General features: G+C 46.8%; 1 protein-coding gene and 1 long non-coding RNA gene across 11 annotated transcripts in view; one reads left to right on the top strand and one right to left on the bottom strand.

Annotated features, from left to right (window-relative positions):
- The window catches only part of GRIK5 (glutamate ionotropic receptor kainate type subunit 5), a 354,857-nt gene extending 353,982 nt beyond the window's left edge, over nucleotides 1-875 (top strand). For all 4 annotated transcript variants that reach the window (XM_056542912.1, XM_056542911.1, XM_056542909.1 and 1 more), the window contains one exon: nucleotides 167-875. In XM_056542912.1, the coding sequence (XP_056398887.1) occupies nucleotides 167-622 (456 nt within the window). In that variant the 3' untranslated portion in view covers nucleotides 623-875. The remainder of the gene's footprint in view (nucleotides 1-166) is intronic.
- LOC130293805 (uncharacterized) overlaps nucleotides 1-16,729 on the bottom strand; it is a 54,049-nt gene that overhangs the window by 21,947 nt on the left and 15,373 nt on the right. For 5 of the 7 annotated variants that reach the window (XR_008848296.1, XR_008848300.1, XR_008848297.1 and 2 more), the window contains exon 3: nucleotides 6,323-6,560. The exons of the other annotated variants lie outside the window; for them this stretch is intronic. This is a non-coding gene — a long non-coding RNA (uncharacterized LOC130293805). The remainder of the gene's footprint in view (nucleotides 1-6,322; nucleotides 6,561-16,729) is intronic. 7 annotated transcript variants of the gene reach the window in all.

Raw genomic sequence — 16,729 nt, forward strand, 5'->3', positions numbered from 1 at the left:
GCTCTTGTTTGTTCTGCTGTTCTGCTCTCTCCTCATCCCACACAACTATTATTGCTTTTCCTCTTTATGCTTCCGTGTTCTGCTTTCCAAGACTTTATTTTCATGATGTTTTTGTTCCTTTTATATTTAGCTTTGTCTCCTTACCATCTTTGTTTCTTCTCATCAGATCTCAGTATGTCAAGAGATGCTGAGTGAGCTCCGCAGTGCAGTGTCCTGTAAAAAGACATCTCGTTCGCGTCACCGTCGTCGGCCACCACGTCACCTTCATGGGAGGACTCTACTTTCCCTCAGTCGACCGCCTCGAGCTACCAGAGAGACGCGACTCTGCAATGGCCGCCTTTACCAGACCCACCAGCACCCTCCGGCTCCTCCTCATCCTCCCCCTGCCCCAGGTGCTCAGCGTCTCCATGAGGATGCCCCGTCTTCCTCTGGTCGGGGAGGGTGTTCCCATTTCAGAATCTGCCAGGAATGTCGGCGGATACAGACTCTACGAGGCCCGCCACCACTACCTAGACCACCGCAGTCTCCAAAACCACCACCGCCTCCTGCTCCAGAGGACCTCACACCCCTCTCACATCACCGGAGACTGGCAGACCCTCTAGATGCCAGTGCCCCAGAGTGATGTTGGGCGTGACACAAAGACTGGTTGTATGGACCTTTAGTGTGAGAGGAGGAGAAGAAGAGGTGTTAAAGACAGAGAACATAGGGGGCATCTGGACCCTGGACATCTGTCCTTTCCCCTGTTCTTCCCAACACTCTGTTTTGGGGTGGGTGGGTCTCTATGAAGCCTCCTCTGTATTCATCAGAAACACTGCGATGCCTCAGTCTTTTACAATGTACGCTGTGCGTGCGAAATAAACTGTCCCCTTCCAACACTCCACATGCTGTTTTCGACTAGACCACCTGTTACTGCCCTCTCCTCCCAAGGTGACCTGGCATTGATCAGAATGTGTAGATGGGATAAACTGGAGTAGTCTGTCCCAGCTCAGGGTCTAAGTTTTCACCCCATGTATTGACTTGACAACTTGCGTCATGTCGAGCAGAGTCATATGTCAACCAGATGGGGCCAACCACCATTGAGATTGCTGACTAAATCAAAAAGAGAACAAAAAAACACCACATATCTAGAATGCAGAGCCTGGTTTAGATACTTAACCTGGGCGTTGTGTTTATTGTTGATATACATATCAGCAATATATATGTATTGCTGTATATCCATTTTTTATATGCACAAATCTGTGAGAGGACATGGGATATTATAAGTGTTTGGGAAATTGATTATGATACAACGTACGGCTTTGATACAAATGAATTGAGTGGAGAGTACATTGGTGTCTGTCTTGTATCACTTCCCAAAAGGTTATTACAGAGGTAAGATCCAGTCCTGAGTGTCCATGACAAACTTGGGATAGGCTTTTTTTTTTACCTAGAGAAATAAGTTTCTTGATCATAATATACACTTTTCAACCACGATTAAAGGGGTGCTCCACTGGAATACATTTTTTTTTTAATCAACTGGTGCCAGAAAGTTAAACAGATTTGTAAATTACTTCTATTTAAAAATCTTAATCCTTCCAGTACTTAGCAGCCACTGCATACTACACAGGAAGTTCTTTTCTTTTTGAATTTTCTTTCTGTCTGACCACAGTGCTCTCTGCTGACCATGTCAGGAACTGTCCAGAGTAGGAGCAAATCCCCAGAGCAAACCTATGCTGCTCTGGACAGTTCTTAAAATGGACAGAGGTGTCAGCAGAGAGCACTGTGGTCAGACAGAAAGGTAATGTAAAAAGAAAAGAACTTCCTGTGTAGTATACAGCAGCTTATAAGTATGGAGCGATTAAAATTTTTAAATAGAAGTTATTTACAAATCTGTTTAACTTTCTGGCACCAGTTGATTTAAAAAAATAAAAAAATGTTTTCCGGTGGAGTACCCCTTTAAAGTAACTCCAATGAAACTAATATAAAATGCCTTCTATTTTGTGTATGCAGCTACTATGCAAACGTATGCATGGTCAAGGTTAGAGAAGTCAATGGAACTGATGGAGATAGCCAAGTACAGTGCCCAGTTATCGCCATGAGTCCCATGGATGGTGAAGAGTGGACCAGGACTTCAGAATGGTTCAGGAACTGTTTGGTGCCGACCAGGATAGGCAGTTCCTGAATCATTCTAAAGTCCTGGTCCACTCTTTGGTATCCGTTCACATCAGGAAGGCTGCAGACAGGAATGTGCTTCCAATATGTGGTGAGGGTGTGATGAGAGCAGATGGAATTACCCTATGGACAGATGGCATTAACCCCTTATGTTCGTGACGCCAGGACATGGTTTATCCTCTACATCACCTGAAGGAATACTGCTGGATCCTGGGCTAGGTACGGGGGCAAACAATAACTCAGACGCCAAGTTACAGAACAATGGCAAAGGACTTGAGAATCCCTGGCTGCTTGACTGACTTAAGACCTCCTCTGGACTCCAGACACACACCTAGGAGTTGACCTCACTGCAACTCAGCTAAACAGAAAGAGCATAAGAGAGCGAGCTAGCTCCACCCAGGGCTTATATGGGGGAGACGAGGAAGGGGTCCCATAGGTCACCCTTAGGTCTCATGATCACTGAAATGCCTATGGGTTACAATCACATGACAACACGGGGTTACAATCACATGACAACTGGGTTACAATCACATGACAACACATTTTATGTACATTATATGGTATAACATAGGCATTTAAGGAAGTAGGTAGAACACAAGTGCAGGGGGGGCCCAGGGGTCACTGTATGGAGTCTGCCAGACAGGGCAGCTAGGGTACAGGGGTGCAACTCCTGTACTGGGCCACCACACATACAAACGCTCTCCATTGTTGTGTATGCGGGTACACAACCTGTATTGGTAAGCGGTTGCCTTAACCTCCCGCTCTCATTGAGCAATACTCTACATGGAGCGCCATCTGCTTTTCTTTTTAGATGAACCATGAAGGGATTAGAGGTGATGCCGGCTCATTACTACTCCATATACAAGGGGCACTTGGGGACCTCCATTCCCTTTGGGAGTCCTATTAGTGGAATCTCTAGGGATTATAAGATCACCTGTCCCCTATATAGGTGATAATGTGGGCCAACTCCTTAAAAGCTGTCTGTAGTCTTATCCTGCAGAGATGTTTCACAGCAGATGTTTGTCACACCTGGAAGAAACGGCTCACATATGGCCGCCAGTGGGTACCCATTTCTTCTGGTAATACCGCAGTTTTTAGAGAATACATTCAGCACCACTTATCAAAGTAGAAACATGTTTCATGTGTAGATGCCAAGAAACTTGAAAACGGAGCACTCACCCGGTACGTGTCCAAAACGGAGCACTCACCCGGTACGTGTCCAAAACGGAGCACTCACCCAGTATGTGTCCTCAAAGGTGGGCTGAACCCCGAGCAGGGTCTTCGGTAGGGAAGCGGTGGATGGAATGGGGGGAGCTCAGACGCCAGCCACGGTCCGTATCGCACCAATGGGTGCTTCGTCAGGCCGTACGGCCTGACGAAGCGCCCACTAGCACGATACGGACCGTTGGCACGATACAAACCGTGGCACGATACGGAACGTTGGCACGATACAAACCGTGGCACGATACGGACCGTAGCCGGTGTCTGAGCTCCCCCCTGTTCCATCTACCGCCTCCCTGCCAAAGACCCTGCTCGGGGATCAGCCCACCTTTGAGGACACGTACCGGGTGAGTGCTCCGTTTTCAACTTTCTTGGCATCTAAACATTTGGCATATTTTCTGTTTCCGTGAAGCACCTCCTAGGATCCGAAATCGGGATATATATGCTCCATCTCCACTCATTGGGGGACATGTATCATTATTTGTGTATGGTAGAAGCATTTTACCCCTTTTCCCGAATTCTAAATTATGTGCAGAAGCGCTAAATTTATCAATCAAGTGCAATGAGCTTCATAAATTGCGGGTAAATATAGTAATCTCCTAAATCCACTCTTTGGAAAATAGAATCAATGATTTAGAGCATCTTGCTATGTTAAGTCCAAAATGGCTTATATTTGCGCAAAAAAAAACAGCTCTTGCGTCAAAAATTTTTGGTGTAAAAAAAAAAAAGTGCGCAGTTAATAAATCCATGTGTACTATAGATGTCACTCCAAGGTACCCTGATTCAGCCACATCTGGAGGACATGCTCTACCAAAACGTGCGCAAAAAAAGGGCTTGCGCAAAATTTTGCGCAAAAAATACACACAAAACAGAGGTAAAATCTTTGATACATGTTCCCCATTGTCCACACATTAATTGCATTCATAGCGGTAACACAATTCAGTGCCGACTCATTTCTACTTCTTTTCGTGTTTCTGGTTGTCACATAGAAACATGTTTCATTGAAGACTTGTTCATACACTACAGGTTAACACTAAAGAAAACCTACACGTCTGAAGTGACGACTCCACTCAAGGCTAATGTACTATTGCAAACGCTGGATATCTTTTTGATAACAAGATCTGGGTCCATAACAATGACTTTACTATATTACTAAGTATATTACTTAACTACATTAGCTCATTTCTTTGGTACATTAAAGGGGTACTCCGGTGGCATTTTTTTTTTTTTTTTTTAATCAACTGGTGCCAGAAAGTTACAGATTTGTAAATTACTTCTATTGAAGGGGTACTCCGGCCCTAATACATCTTATCCCCTATTCAAAGGATAGGGGATATGATGTCTGATCGCGGGGGTCCCGTCCTGCAATCTGTCATTCAGCACCCACCTTTGCGACCTCACCGCAGTGCTGGAGGCTCTGAGTGTGCAGCGTGACTACCACAGGGTTGGATTATCGTGACGTCACAACTCCGCCCCCATGTGACGTCACACCCCGCCCCGGCGGCGGGACCCCCGTGATCAGACATCTTATTCCCTATCCTTTGGATGTAAAAAAATCCTAATGCTTCCAGTACTTATCAGCTGCTGTATACTACAGAGGAAATTCTTTTCTTTGTGAATTTTTTTTTCTATCTGACCACGGTGCTCTCTGCTGACACCTCTGGAACTGTCCAGAGTAGGAGCAAATCCCCATAGCAAACCTATCCAGCTCTGGACAGTTCCTGACATGGACAGAGGTGTCAGCAGAGAGCACTGTGGTCAGACAGAAAATACATTCAAAAAGAAAAGAACTTCCTGTACAGCATACAGCAGCTGATAAGTACTTGAATTAATATATTTTTTTTAACTAGAAATAATTTACAAATCTGTTTTCCACTGGGGTACCCCTTTAAAATAAGAGTTAAGAACGGTTTCCCGGTTAGTCTTTGTTTGTTTGTGACACATGCTATAATTGTCCTCTTGCTTAGCCTCGAGATATAGTGCAGTCGGCACTTGAAACGTGCAGGTTTTCTTCAGTGTAACATGTAGCGTTTGTACTAGGGTTTTTTTTAGGGCCGATACCGATAATCTGTGACCTTTCAGGCCGATAGCCGACAACTTATACCGATATTCCGGTATAAGTTATCGGCTATTTTAGTGATAAACCGACAAATGAGCAAACATACATTGGTTGGCTGATCAGGTCACTTTGACCCTCCAAAAAACCATTGTCCGTTGGCTGCAGATCACATGAACCATCTAGACACTTAAAGGGGTACTCCGCTGCTCAGCGTTTGTAACAAACTGTTCCAAACGCTGGAGCTGGGAGCTCATGATGTCATAGCCACAACCCCTCATGACGTTGTGTAGGTCAGTGTAGGTGTAGGTCAGTGTTTAACAACCAGGGGTGCCTCCAGCTGTTGCAAAACTACAACTCCCAGCATGCCCGGACAGCCGTTGGCTGTCCGGGTATACTGGGAGTTGTAGTTTTGCAACAGCTGGAGGCGCTCTGGTTGGGAAACACTGGTTTAGGCTATGGCGCAGCATTCCGGGAGTTGGGGGATTGGTTGGATAAATACCGGCCATTGCATTGCCGGTATTTTTAACATACAAATACTGGCACGGTGGCTAAAATACCGATCAGATGGCAACCCCAGTATAAAGACATAGCTGGAGGGAAGGTGTATTCTTACTATATATCCTGATCCCAGAGAGATAGCAGCAGTATACAGACAGAGCTGGAGGGGAGGTGTATATCTAATATATATACTTATTCCATAGAGATAGCAGTAGCAGAATACAGATGGAGCTGGAGGGGAGGTGTATATTTACTATATATCCTGATCCCATAGAGATAGCAGCAGTATACAGACAGAGCTGGAGGGGAGGTGTATATCTAATATATATACTTATTCCATAGAGATAGCAGTAGCAGAATACAGATAGAGCTGGAGGGGAGGTGTATATTTACTATATATCCTGATCCCATAGAGATAGCAGTATCCAGATAGAGCTGGAGGGAAGAGGTTGTGTGCTGCTGAGCTCTCCCTAGGGAGGGGGCGTGGCCTCAGATCCAGGAGGAAGTGAAGGAAGCTGGGCTGAGTCTTCTGGGAAAGCCCCTGGTCTGGAGCTCGGCCTTCACCATGATGCTAGAGAAGGTCCATCTTGTGGAGGTCGGTCTGGGGTTGTGAATGAAGAGATCTCCGCTGCTGTAAGTAGTAAAATTGCTAATAAATAAATATTTCTGAAAGAATTACAAATTTCAAGATTAAGGGATGAAATTAAAAGAGAGACAGATCCTAAAGAAAAACGACTGAAATGTGAACGTTTGGATGTTTGTTTGTGGGAGCTCAATGTACTGAGAGACACCCTGAGGAAAGAGAGTGCGCCCCCCCAAAGAAAAAGGCGCAGTTCATAAAACCCGACCATATCCGGTGTATTGCCAAAATCAGTGGATTGCAACTGAAAATCAGCAGAAATGTGTAAACCAAAATGTGAAAAAAAGACGCAAATGTCTTTTCTAGACACAAAAAACAGTCTAAAGACAATGATAAATGTCGGCCGAAGTCTTTCAGTGGACCCAACATCTATGCTGCTGGGCTGCCTGGAGGGGAGGTGTATATCTACTATATATACTGATTCCTTAGAGATAGCAGCAGCAGTATACAGATGGAGGTGTATAACTTCTAAATATCCTGACCCCTTAAAGATAGCAGCAGTATACAGATTGAGCTGGAGGGGAGGTGTATAACTTTTACATATCCTGATCCCATAGAGATAGCAGCAGCAGCAGTATACAGATAGAGCTGAAGGGGAGGTGTATACCTTCTACATATCCTGATCCCATAGAGATAGCAGCAGTATACCGATAGAGCAGGAGGGGAGGTGTATAACTACTATCTATATTGATGCCATAGAGATAGAAGCAGTATACAGGTAGAGCTGAATGGGGAGATGTATGACTTCTATATATCCTGATCCCCTAGAGATAGCAGGAGTATACAGATAGAGCTGAAGGGGAAGATGTCTCAGGGCCGGAGTTCCCCTTTAAGGCAATTCCACCTGCCCCGACCCCTCGTAGAAATACTCTGCACTTCAGTATGAAAGAACTGTAACCAAATATATCCCTGAATAGATGGCGCCCAATGAAAGTCACACCTGACTAATATACTTTGTGAATCATCACATTATATCAGCTGCTAATACGCAATGACCGCCTTCTCCATGGAAACCAAAAGTTTTCGCTGACACCTATGAGTGAGGAGACGGCGAACGGTGCAAAGTCAGTAAAGTTAATGTGTAAAGAAGAAGGGATAATAAATAAGTTCTTTCTGTCATTCCTTTAGAAAATGATGGGGGAGATTTATCAAAACCTGCCCAGAGGAAAAGTTGTTCAGTTGCCCATAGCAACCAATCAGATCGCTTCTTTCACTTTGCAGAGGCCTTGTTAAAAATGAAAGAAGAAATCGGATTGGTTGCTATGGGCAACTGGGCAACTTTCCCTTTGCACAGGTTTTGATCAATTTCCCCATGTGACTCTTATCGATTCAAAGTATGCACAAATAAAGGGGTACTCCGGAGGAGGAAAAAAATGTTTTCAAATCAACTGCTGCCAGAAAGTTATACAGATTTATAAAATTATTCTATTAAAGTTTGGAACCCTTCCAGTACTTACCAGCTGCTGTATGCTCCAGAGGAAGTTGTGTAGTTCTTTCCAGTCTGGCCACAGTGCTCTCTGCTGCCATGTCGGGGACTGTCCAGAGCAGGAGAGGTTTTCTATGGGGATTTGCTTGTACTGTGCACAGTTCCTGACATGGACAGAGGAGGCAGCAGAGAGCACTGTGATCAGACTGCAAAGAACTACACAACTCCCTCTGGAGCATACAGCAGCTGATAAATACTGGAAGGGCTAAGATTTTTTAAGGGTTAAGTGATTTACAAATCTGTATCACTTTCTGGAACCAGTTGATTTTTAATAAAATAAAAATTTTCCCCTCTGGAGTTGCCCTTTATTGTTTTTGGCTCGGATACTGCTTTAGGGCAGGATCACACTGGGAACAACCACAGCGTATTTCACGCTGCGGATGTGCCGACGGCAGACACAGAGGAACTGCAGAGAAGGCTCTCGGCTGCAGCCGGGAGCTTGCTCTGCAGTCCCTCTTTGACTGCTGCCGGCGCATCCACAGTGTGAAATATGCTGCGGATGTGCCCCGTGTGACCCTGCCCTTAGGGTACATTCAAACGGACAGGATCTGCTGCATATTTTGTACAGCTGATTTTGCTACCTATTAACTTCAATGGGTAACAATCAGCTGCACAAAATATGCAGCATAGCCTGCACGTGTGAACGTACCCTAAGGGTCTATTCACACGTACAGTATCCTGTACATATTTGCAGCTTTAAAGCTATTAGGACTTTAGAGACTGAGGCTGTCCACTCCTTTGAAGAGGTGAGATATTGGGGTAAATAGGAAGGTTTGATGGAAGAGGAATGATCAATAGAACTTAAAAGAAGAGGAGAGACTGAAGAGAAGCCCTAGAGCAGTAGAGAAGGTCATAGGTGACATGGTGGTACCAAGTGAGGAGGTATCTGTAGATACATCCAGACAAGCAACAGTAGGGAGGAGCATGAATTTCATTGAACTACATCTCCAGCCATTTAGCTTTTTTTCTGATGGCAAATGCCCAACATAATTGTTGAAAAGTACCTAAAAGGACGGGATACCTTTTATTTACTTAAAGGGGTACTCCGCCCCTAGATATCTTATCCCCTATCCAAAGGTTAGGGGATAAGATGTCTGATCGTGGGGGTCCTGCCGCTGGGGACCCCCACGATCTCGGCTGCGGCACCCGAGACATCCGGTGCATAGAGAAAAATTTTCTCCGTGCCGGATTACTGGCTATGCGGGGCAGAGGCTTGTGAAATCAAGGCCATGCCTCCTTAATGCAAGTCTATGGAAGGGGGCGTGATGGCCGTCACGCCCGCTCCATAGACTTGAATTGAGGGGGCGGGGCCATGACGTCACGAGCGTGGTGCGGACGTGACTTCACGAGCCTCCGGCACTCCCGTGCTGCACCCGACGCTCTAAAGGAACGTTGCGTGCATCAGGGGGATCGCGGGGGTCCCCAGAGGCAGAACCCCCGCAATCAGACATCCATGATGTCCCAGTACAGGTACACGGTCCTTTACTACCTTTTAGGCCCTGTCAGGTTGAGTCCCTCAGCGACCTGGAGGCCCCACTGCAGGGTCTCCCCCTGTTGTCTCCCTGTTGGTTTTATAAAGGTGTGTATATCACTTTAATGCATAGACAGGATCCCTATGTCTGGATAGTGTAGAGGACCCATGGGAGGTCTCAAGGACCTGTGTATAAGGTTGTCACATGTACTCCCAGAGAGCACCAGCTTTAATGCATGTCTATGAGCCGACCGGAGTGAACCGCAGCCTCCGGTCGGCTGCGTTTTTGGCCGAATGCGGTTTCCCGACCGTAGGCAAAAACGCGGCTGACCACGTTTTTGCCTGCGGTCGGGAAACCACATACGGCCGAAAACGCAGCCGACCAGAGGCTGCGGTTCACTCCGGTCGGCTCATAGACATGCATTAAATACGGTTCCCGAATACGGCTGAGTGCGGGCGCCGCGATTAAGCCCCGCCCCTCCTCCTCCCAGACGTATACGGGAACCATAAGTACAAAACGTGGTGTGAAAGCACCCTAAGTCTTTGCTGAGCACAGCAGTTACCAGATAACTCAGGGCAAGTAATCAGCATCTGGAAGGCCACAAAAGCTACAGTCTCTCAGTAGGTCTCAAGTCTATGTCGGCTGTCACTGAAACTAGTCAAGTCCTGCACATAGTCAAGTCAAGTCTAATTTCAAGGTAAGTCAAGTTTATTACAAGTATTGGTCCAGCAAGCTGTGAGGTCCTCTGGGTTCCTGGCCACCTCTCTGGGAATTCTGGCCTTAGCTGTGAAGATAATTCCACCTGTCTTCTATTCAGTAAAGCCTCCGTTTACCCCTAACTGGTTGTGGACTCTTTATTCCCTACTAGCAACTGGGATAGCAGAGAATCCGGGCATGTGGTGTTCCGGAACCCGAAAACCACACTGGCATCACGAACACATGAGGGGTTAATACCATCCGAACCCCAGGGTTAAGAAGAGGTTTGCTATGGGGATTTGCTTCTAAACTGGGCGGTTCCCGAGACACGTGTCATCAGAGAGCACTTAGATAGAAAAGAACAACCTTAACTTCAGAAGCTCATAAGTACTGAAAGGATTAAGATTTTTTAATAGAAGTAATTTACAAATCTGTTTAACTTTCCGGAGCCAGTTGATTATATATATATATAAAAAAAAAAAAAAGTTTTTTTCCTGGATAACCCCTTTAACCTCTTCAGGACATAGGGCGTATGGATACGCCCTGCATTCCGAGTCCTTAAGGACCGAGGGCGTATCCATACGCCCGTGGGAAATCCGGCCCCCACCGCTAGCCGGAGGGGCGCCGGAGCCGGATGCCTGCTGAAATCGTTCAGCAGGCATCCCGGCATATCGCCCAGGGGGGTCATTATGTCCCCCCATGTCGGCGATCGCAGCACATCGCTCATCAATTCAGATGAGCGATGCGCTGCGATTCCGTTCCCCGCCGCTCACCGGGCGGGGATCGGAGCCGGATGTCTGCTGATTTCTATCAGCAGACATCCCGGCAGTGTGCCGGAGGAGGTCCGGAGGACCTCCTATACCGGCGATCGCTGCAGGACGCCGGTAACTACTAACCGGCGTTCTGCAGCGGTTCCGGGTCCTCAGGGTCACGTGTGACCCTGTTACCCGGATATAGATGGTGACTGGTGGTGTAGTATACACCACCAATCACCATCCGTACTGTACTGGGGGCTGGCATTGTGGCCACCCCCCTCAGTACAGTTGTGATTGGGTGGCCAAAGTGGCCACACCAATCACAGTGTAATGGGAGGGGATGGTGGGGGGTAGGAGCACGTTGCTCCGTTCTGCCCACCATTCCACAGAGATCTGGTGTGCAGGACGGAGCCCCGTGCTGCCCACCATCCCCTGAGTCCAAAAAAAGTGCCCCTTGCCCCCTTTCTGTGGCCCCTTGGCACAGAAATCCCCAGGGATAGCTTTAGATTTAGGTAGGGACAGGTTAGGGTTAAAAAAAAAAAGTTTTCTTTTTTTTTCTTTTTTCGGCGTACCTCAGTGGGTGTCCGTGGGTCCGTAGCACCTTTAGCTGCGTGACCCCGGCCCTGCTGGGTCGCTGCGGTCTGCCGCCAGCCTTTTTTTTTTGGCGCAGATCTTTTTTTTTTTTCTTTTTTCCCTAAGCGTGTGTGCGGACCCTCTTAGTTATAAAAGAGCGGTCCGCCACCGTTTGTTAAAGCCCACCCGCCGCTGATCAGTCCCGTAGTACTGATCAGCGTTTTTTTTTGTGGTGCCGGCGCTTTTTTACGCGTTTTCCAGCGCTTTTTTTGCACCCATAGGCGGTCCGTGCCACCAGTAGCAGGCGTGTACTGTGTGGCCGGACCTTACCTGTGTGTGTGGCGTGCCTCACCGCTGTCAGTGATTTATCACTGATCAGCGTTTTTTTTTGTGGTAAAGGCACTTTTTTCGGTTAACGCGTATTTTTTTTGCACCCATAGGCGGTCCGTGCCACCAGTAGCAGGCGTGTACTGTGTGGACGGACCGTACCTGTGTGTGCAGCCTGTCCCACCGCTGTCAGTGATTTATCACTGATCAGCGTTTTTTTTTTTGTTCAGGCGGGTGCATTTTTTCCGGGGTTAAGCGTTTTTTTATTTTATTTTTCGGGTTTTTTGTGTGGGGGTCTGAGTACAAGCCACCAGCCACTGTTCTGGGCTGAGTGGCCGGACCCCCCTCTGACTTCTGCGCCCCTTGCCGCCACAAGCGCTAATCAGTGCACACACCACTGATTAGATAAACGCTTATTTTTTTGGCGCAGGGTTTTTTTTGCGCTAGAAGTCCCCCCTTTTTTTTTTTAAAAGTCCCCTTTTTATTTTATATTTTTTTCTGTTAGGGCGGGTTAGTTTAGTTAGGTTAGGTTAGGGCGGGTTAGGGCGGGTTAGGGAGGTAGTATCGCACCACACCACACGCAGCACACACACCAATAAAGTTTCCCCCCCCCACACACACACATACCCGTATCCCCATTAGAGTAGGGAAATGGCCCGCAGAGCGTTTTCGGCGGAGGAGGCATATGCCATAATTGCCTCCGACACCGAGAGCGGCTCAGAGGACGATGAAGACCCCACCTTCCTTATTTCATCGTCCTCCTCATCATCTAGTTCAGATGATGAGCCACCAAGGCGGCGGAGACGCCGCCGTGCGGTGCCGCAAACCTCCTCTGCCCTTGACCCTGTGCCCCATGCTAGTATGAGTCCCCCTGGCGCTCATACTAGTGAAGCCCCCCTGCCAAGGTCACTGGTACCTCGTACCGGAGAACTTGTCTGGGCTGAGCCAGCGGACCACGAGCCCGTGATTCCTGAGTTTGTTGGCGACTCAGGAATCAAGATTAACATCGCCGGGTTCACTGAAAAGGACTTTTTCGGTCATTTTTTCAGTGACGACTTTGTTAATCTAATGGTTACACAGACGAATCTGTATGCCCAACAGTTCGTCGCCGCTAACCCGGGCTCACTTTTAGCTAGACCCGGCGGCTGGACTCCAGTCGATGCAGCCGAAATGAGGACCTTTTGGGGCCTTGCGCTGCATATGGGTCTAGTTAAAAAACCCTGTGTCAGGCAATATTGGAGTGGGGACGTCTTTTACCAGACACCCCTCTACAGTATGGCCATGGCACGTTCCCGGTTCGAGGCCATTCGGAGATGTTTGCATTATGCTGATAATGCGGCATGTCCCCCCCGAACTGATCCCGCGTATGACCGCCTGTATAAAATCAGGCCGGTCATCAATCACTTCGGGGCCAGATTTTGGGAGGCCTATGTCCCTGGAAGGGAGGTCGCTATTGATGAGTCGCTCATCAGCTTTAAGGGGAGACTCAGCTTCCGGCAATACATCCCTACCAAGCGAGCGCGGTATGGCGTGAAGATGTATAAACTTTGCGAGAGTACCTCCGGGTACACTTGCAAGTTTATGGTGTATGAGGGACGAGATTCCTGCATTGAACCCCCAGATTGTTCCCCCACTCTGGGTGTTAGCGGGAAAATCGTTTGGGGCCTTTTGCACCCATTGCTAGATAAAGGTTACCACCTTTACGTGGATAACTTTTATACTAGTATCCCTCTCTTCACATCCCTCGCCGCCAGATCCACGCTCGCTTGTGGGACAGTCCGGAAGAATCAAAGAGGCCTTCCTTCCTATCCCCTGCAGACTCCTATCCCCCGGGGTGAGTCCCGTGCCCTCACCCATGATAACCTGTTGTTGGTCCGGTATAAGGACAAGAGGGATGTCCTTATGCTCACCACAATTCATGGGAATGGCAGCACCCCTGTCCCTGTGCGAGGTACCGTGGGACCGGTCCTCAAGCCCGATTGTATTCTGGACTACAATCGGTATATGGGGGGAGTTGATCTTTCTGATCAAGTCCTCAAGCCATATAATGCCATGCGGAAAACAAAGATATGGTACAAAAAAGTTGCGGTCTACATGGTACAGGTTGCCATGTACAACTCTTTTGTACTGTACAAGAACGCTGGCAACACAGGGACATACCTGGAGTTCCAAGAGGAAGTTCTAAAGGCCCTCATCTATGGTGACCGCCAAAGAGCGGGTCAGAGCACCTCTGTAACTTCAGGTCCCCGGATCGTCCCCGGCCAACACTTTCCATGTGTGATCCCCCACACTGGAAAGAAGGGACGATCTCAGAAGAAATGCAGAGTGTGTCGCAAGAGGGGGATTCGGAAGGACACCACCACTCAATGCGACACTTGCCCCGATCATCCGGGCCTCTGCATAGGCTGCTTCAGGGAGTATCACACTTCCATGGAGTACTAAATTTTCCGTAATTTGCCCTAATTTTAATTACCCACAATTCGACTCCAATGTACCAGTCCAGGGTACACTGTCTTCCAAATTTTATACCAAACCCCCCCCCCCCCCAAAAAAAAATAACCTTTTTCTCAATACCCCCAATATCTTTTTTTTTTTCTTCCCCCTAAAAAATGGGTCATGGGACACAGAGTCAAAAGCATTGGAGGTTTGCAGTTGCCTCAAATGCGCAACGCTCTCTCTCCCCACCTGAGCGGGTTGCGCATTTGAGGTAACAGAATAGGGACGGCCCCACACATCCCCTTCCCAGAATGATGATTCAGAGTATAGGGTTTGGGGCGGGCATCCTTTTTACTTTTGGCTGTACTCTGGGTCATCATTCTGGGAAAATAATTGGCATATCAGTTCTAAAATTGCAATTTTCTTCCCCCCCATAGTACACTTCATCCATTCCTGGAAAATAAATGAAGGGAACACCCATCTGTTCCAAATCTCCACTTCACCCTATACACCTTCCCTAGGGGGTGTACTGTTTGTAATAATCTCACATATGGGTGTTCCTTTCTTGTATTTTCCTCTGAATGTATGTAACTGTTAGGTCCGTAACAAACATCCGCCTCAAATGCGAAGAGTTCTCGCTGAACTCTGTCGTATTTCCAGGCGACAATTCAGAGTCGCATGTTAGTTGTTCCCAAAAAGATGAAGCAGAGCATAGGTTGAAAATTGCAATTTTCAAAAGCTACCCTTCATCCATTCCTGGAAAATAAATTTAGGAAACCCCTGTGCGTTAGAAATGTCCTCTTTACCCCTATACCCATTCCTCAGGGTGGGTACTTTCTGTAATGGTGTCACATGTGGGTGTTTCATTTTTGTATTTTCCTCGGAATGTATGTAACCGTCAGCTACTGATATGCCATAGGCCACAAATACAAAGTGACCTCTATGACTTCTGAGCCTTGTTGTGCGCCCGCCCAGCACGTTACCCCATATGTGGATGGATTTTTATAGTCAGGGGAAAAAGCCCTCCAAAATTTGTAACCCAATTCCTCATATTACCCCTTGTGAAAATGTTAAAAATTGGGTAACCCCAGCATTTTAGTGTAAAAAAATCAAATTTTTCAATTTAGGCCCACTTTTCTAAAAAACTGTGAGGTGTAAGAACTCACTGTAACACTGTTACGTTCCCCGAGGGGTCTAGTTTCCAAAATGTAATGCCATGTGGTTTTTTTTCTGCTGTCCTGGCACCAAAGGGGCTTCCTAAATGAGGCATGCCCCCAGAGCAAAATTTGCTTCCAAAAAGCCAAAATGTGACTCCTTCTCTTCTGAGACCTGTAGTGCGCCAGCAGAGCACTTTTTACCCACATATGGGGTGTTTTCTGAATCGGGAGAAATTGGACTTCAAATTTTGGGGGGCATTTTCTGCTATTACCCTTTTCAAAAATGTTAAATTTTTGGGAAAACAAGCATTTTAGGTAAAAAATTTTACTTTTTTTTTACATTTGCAAAAGTCATGAAACCCCTGTGGGGTATTAAGGTTCACTTTACCCCTTGTTATGTTCCCCAAGGGGTCTAGTTTCCAAAATGGTATGCCATGTGTTTTTTTTTTGCTGTCCTGGCACCATAGGGGCTTCCTAAATGCGGCATGCCCCCAGAGCAAAATTTGCTTCCAAAAAGCCAAATGTGACTCCTTCTCTTCTGAGACCTGTAGTGCGCCAGCAGAGCACTTTTTACCCCCATATGGGGTGTTTTCTGAATCGGGAGAAATTGGGCTTCAAATGTTAGGGGGCATTTTCTGCTATTACCCTTTTCAAAAATGTAAAATTTTTGGGCAAACAAGCATTTTAGGTAAAAAATTTTACTTTTTTTTTACATTTGCAAAAGTCATGAAACCCCTGTGGGGTATTAAGGTTCACTTTACCCCTTTTTATGTTCCCCAAGGGGTCTAGTTTCCAAAATGGTATGCCATATGTTTTTTTTTGCTGTCCTGGCACCATAGGGGCTTCCTAAATGCGGCATGCCCCCAAAGCAAAATTTGCTTCCAAAAAGCCAAATGTGACTCCTTCTCTTCTGAGACCTGTAGTGCGCCAGCAGAGCACTTTTTACCCCCATATGGGGTGTTTTCTGAATCGGGAGAAATTGGGCTTCAAATTTTGGGGGGCATCTTCTGCTATTACCCTTTTCAAAAATGTAAAATTTTTGGGAAAACAAGCATTTTAGGTAAAAAATTTTACTTTTTTTTTACATTTGCAAAAGTCATGAAACCCCTGTGGGGTATTAAGGTTCACTTTACCCCTTTTTATGTTCCCCAAGGGGTCTAGTTTCCAAAATGGTATGCCATATGTTTTTTTTTTGCTGTCCTGGCACCATAGGGGCTTCCTAAATGCGGCATGCCCCGAAAGCAAAATTTGCTTCCAA

The sequence above is a fragment of the Hyla sarda genome, chromosome 10 (genome assembly GCF_029499605.1).
Source record: "Hyla sarda isolate aHylSar1 chromosome 10, aHylSar1.hap1, whole genome shotgun sequence".
In the NCBI taxonomy this organism is placed as follows: Eukaryota; Metazoa; Chordata; class Amphibia; order Anura; family Hylidae; genus Hyla; species Hyla sarda.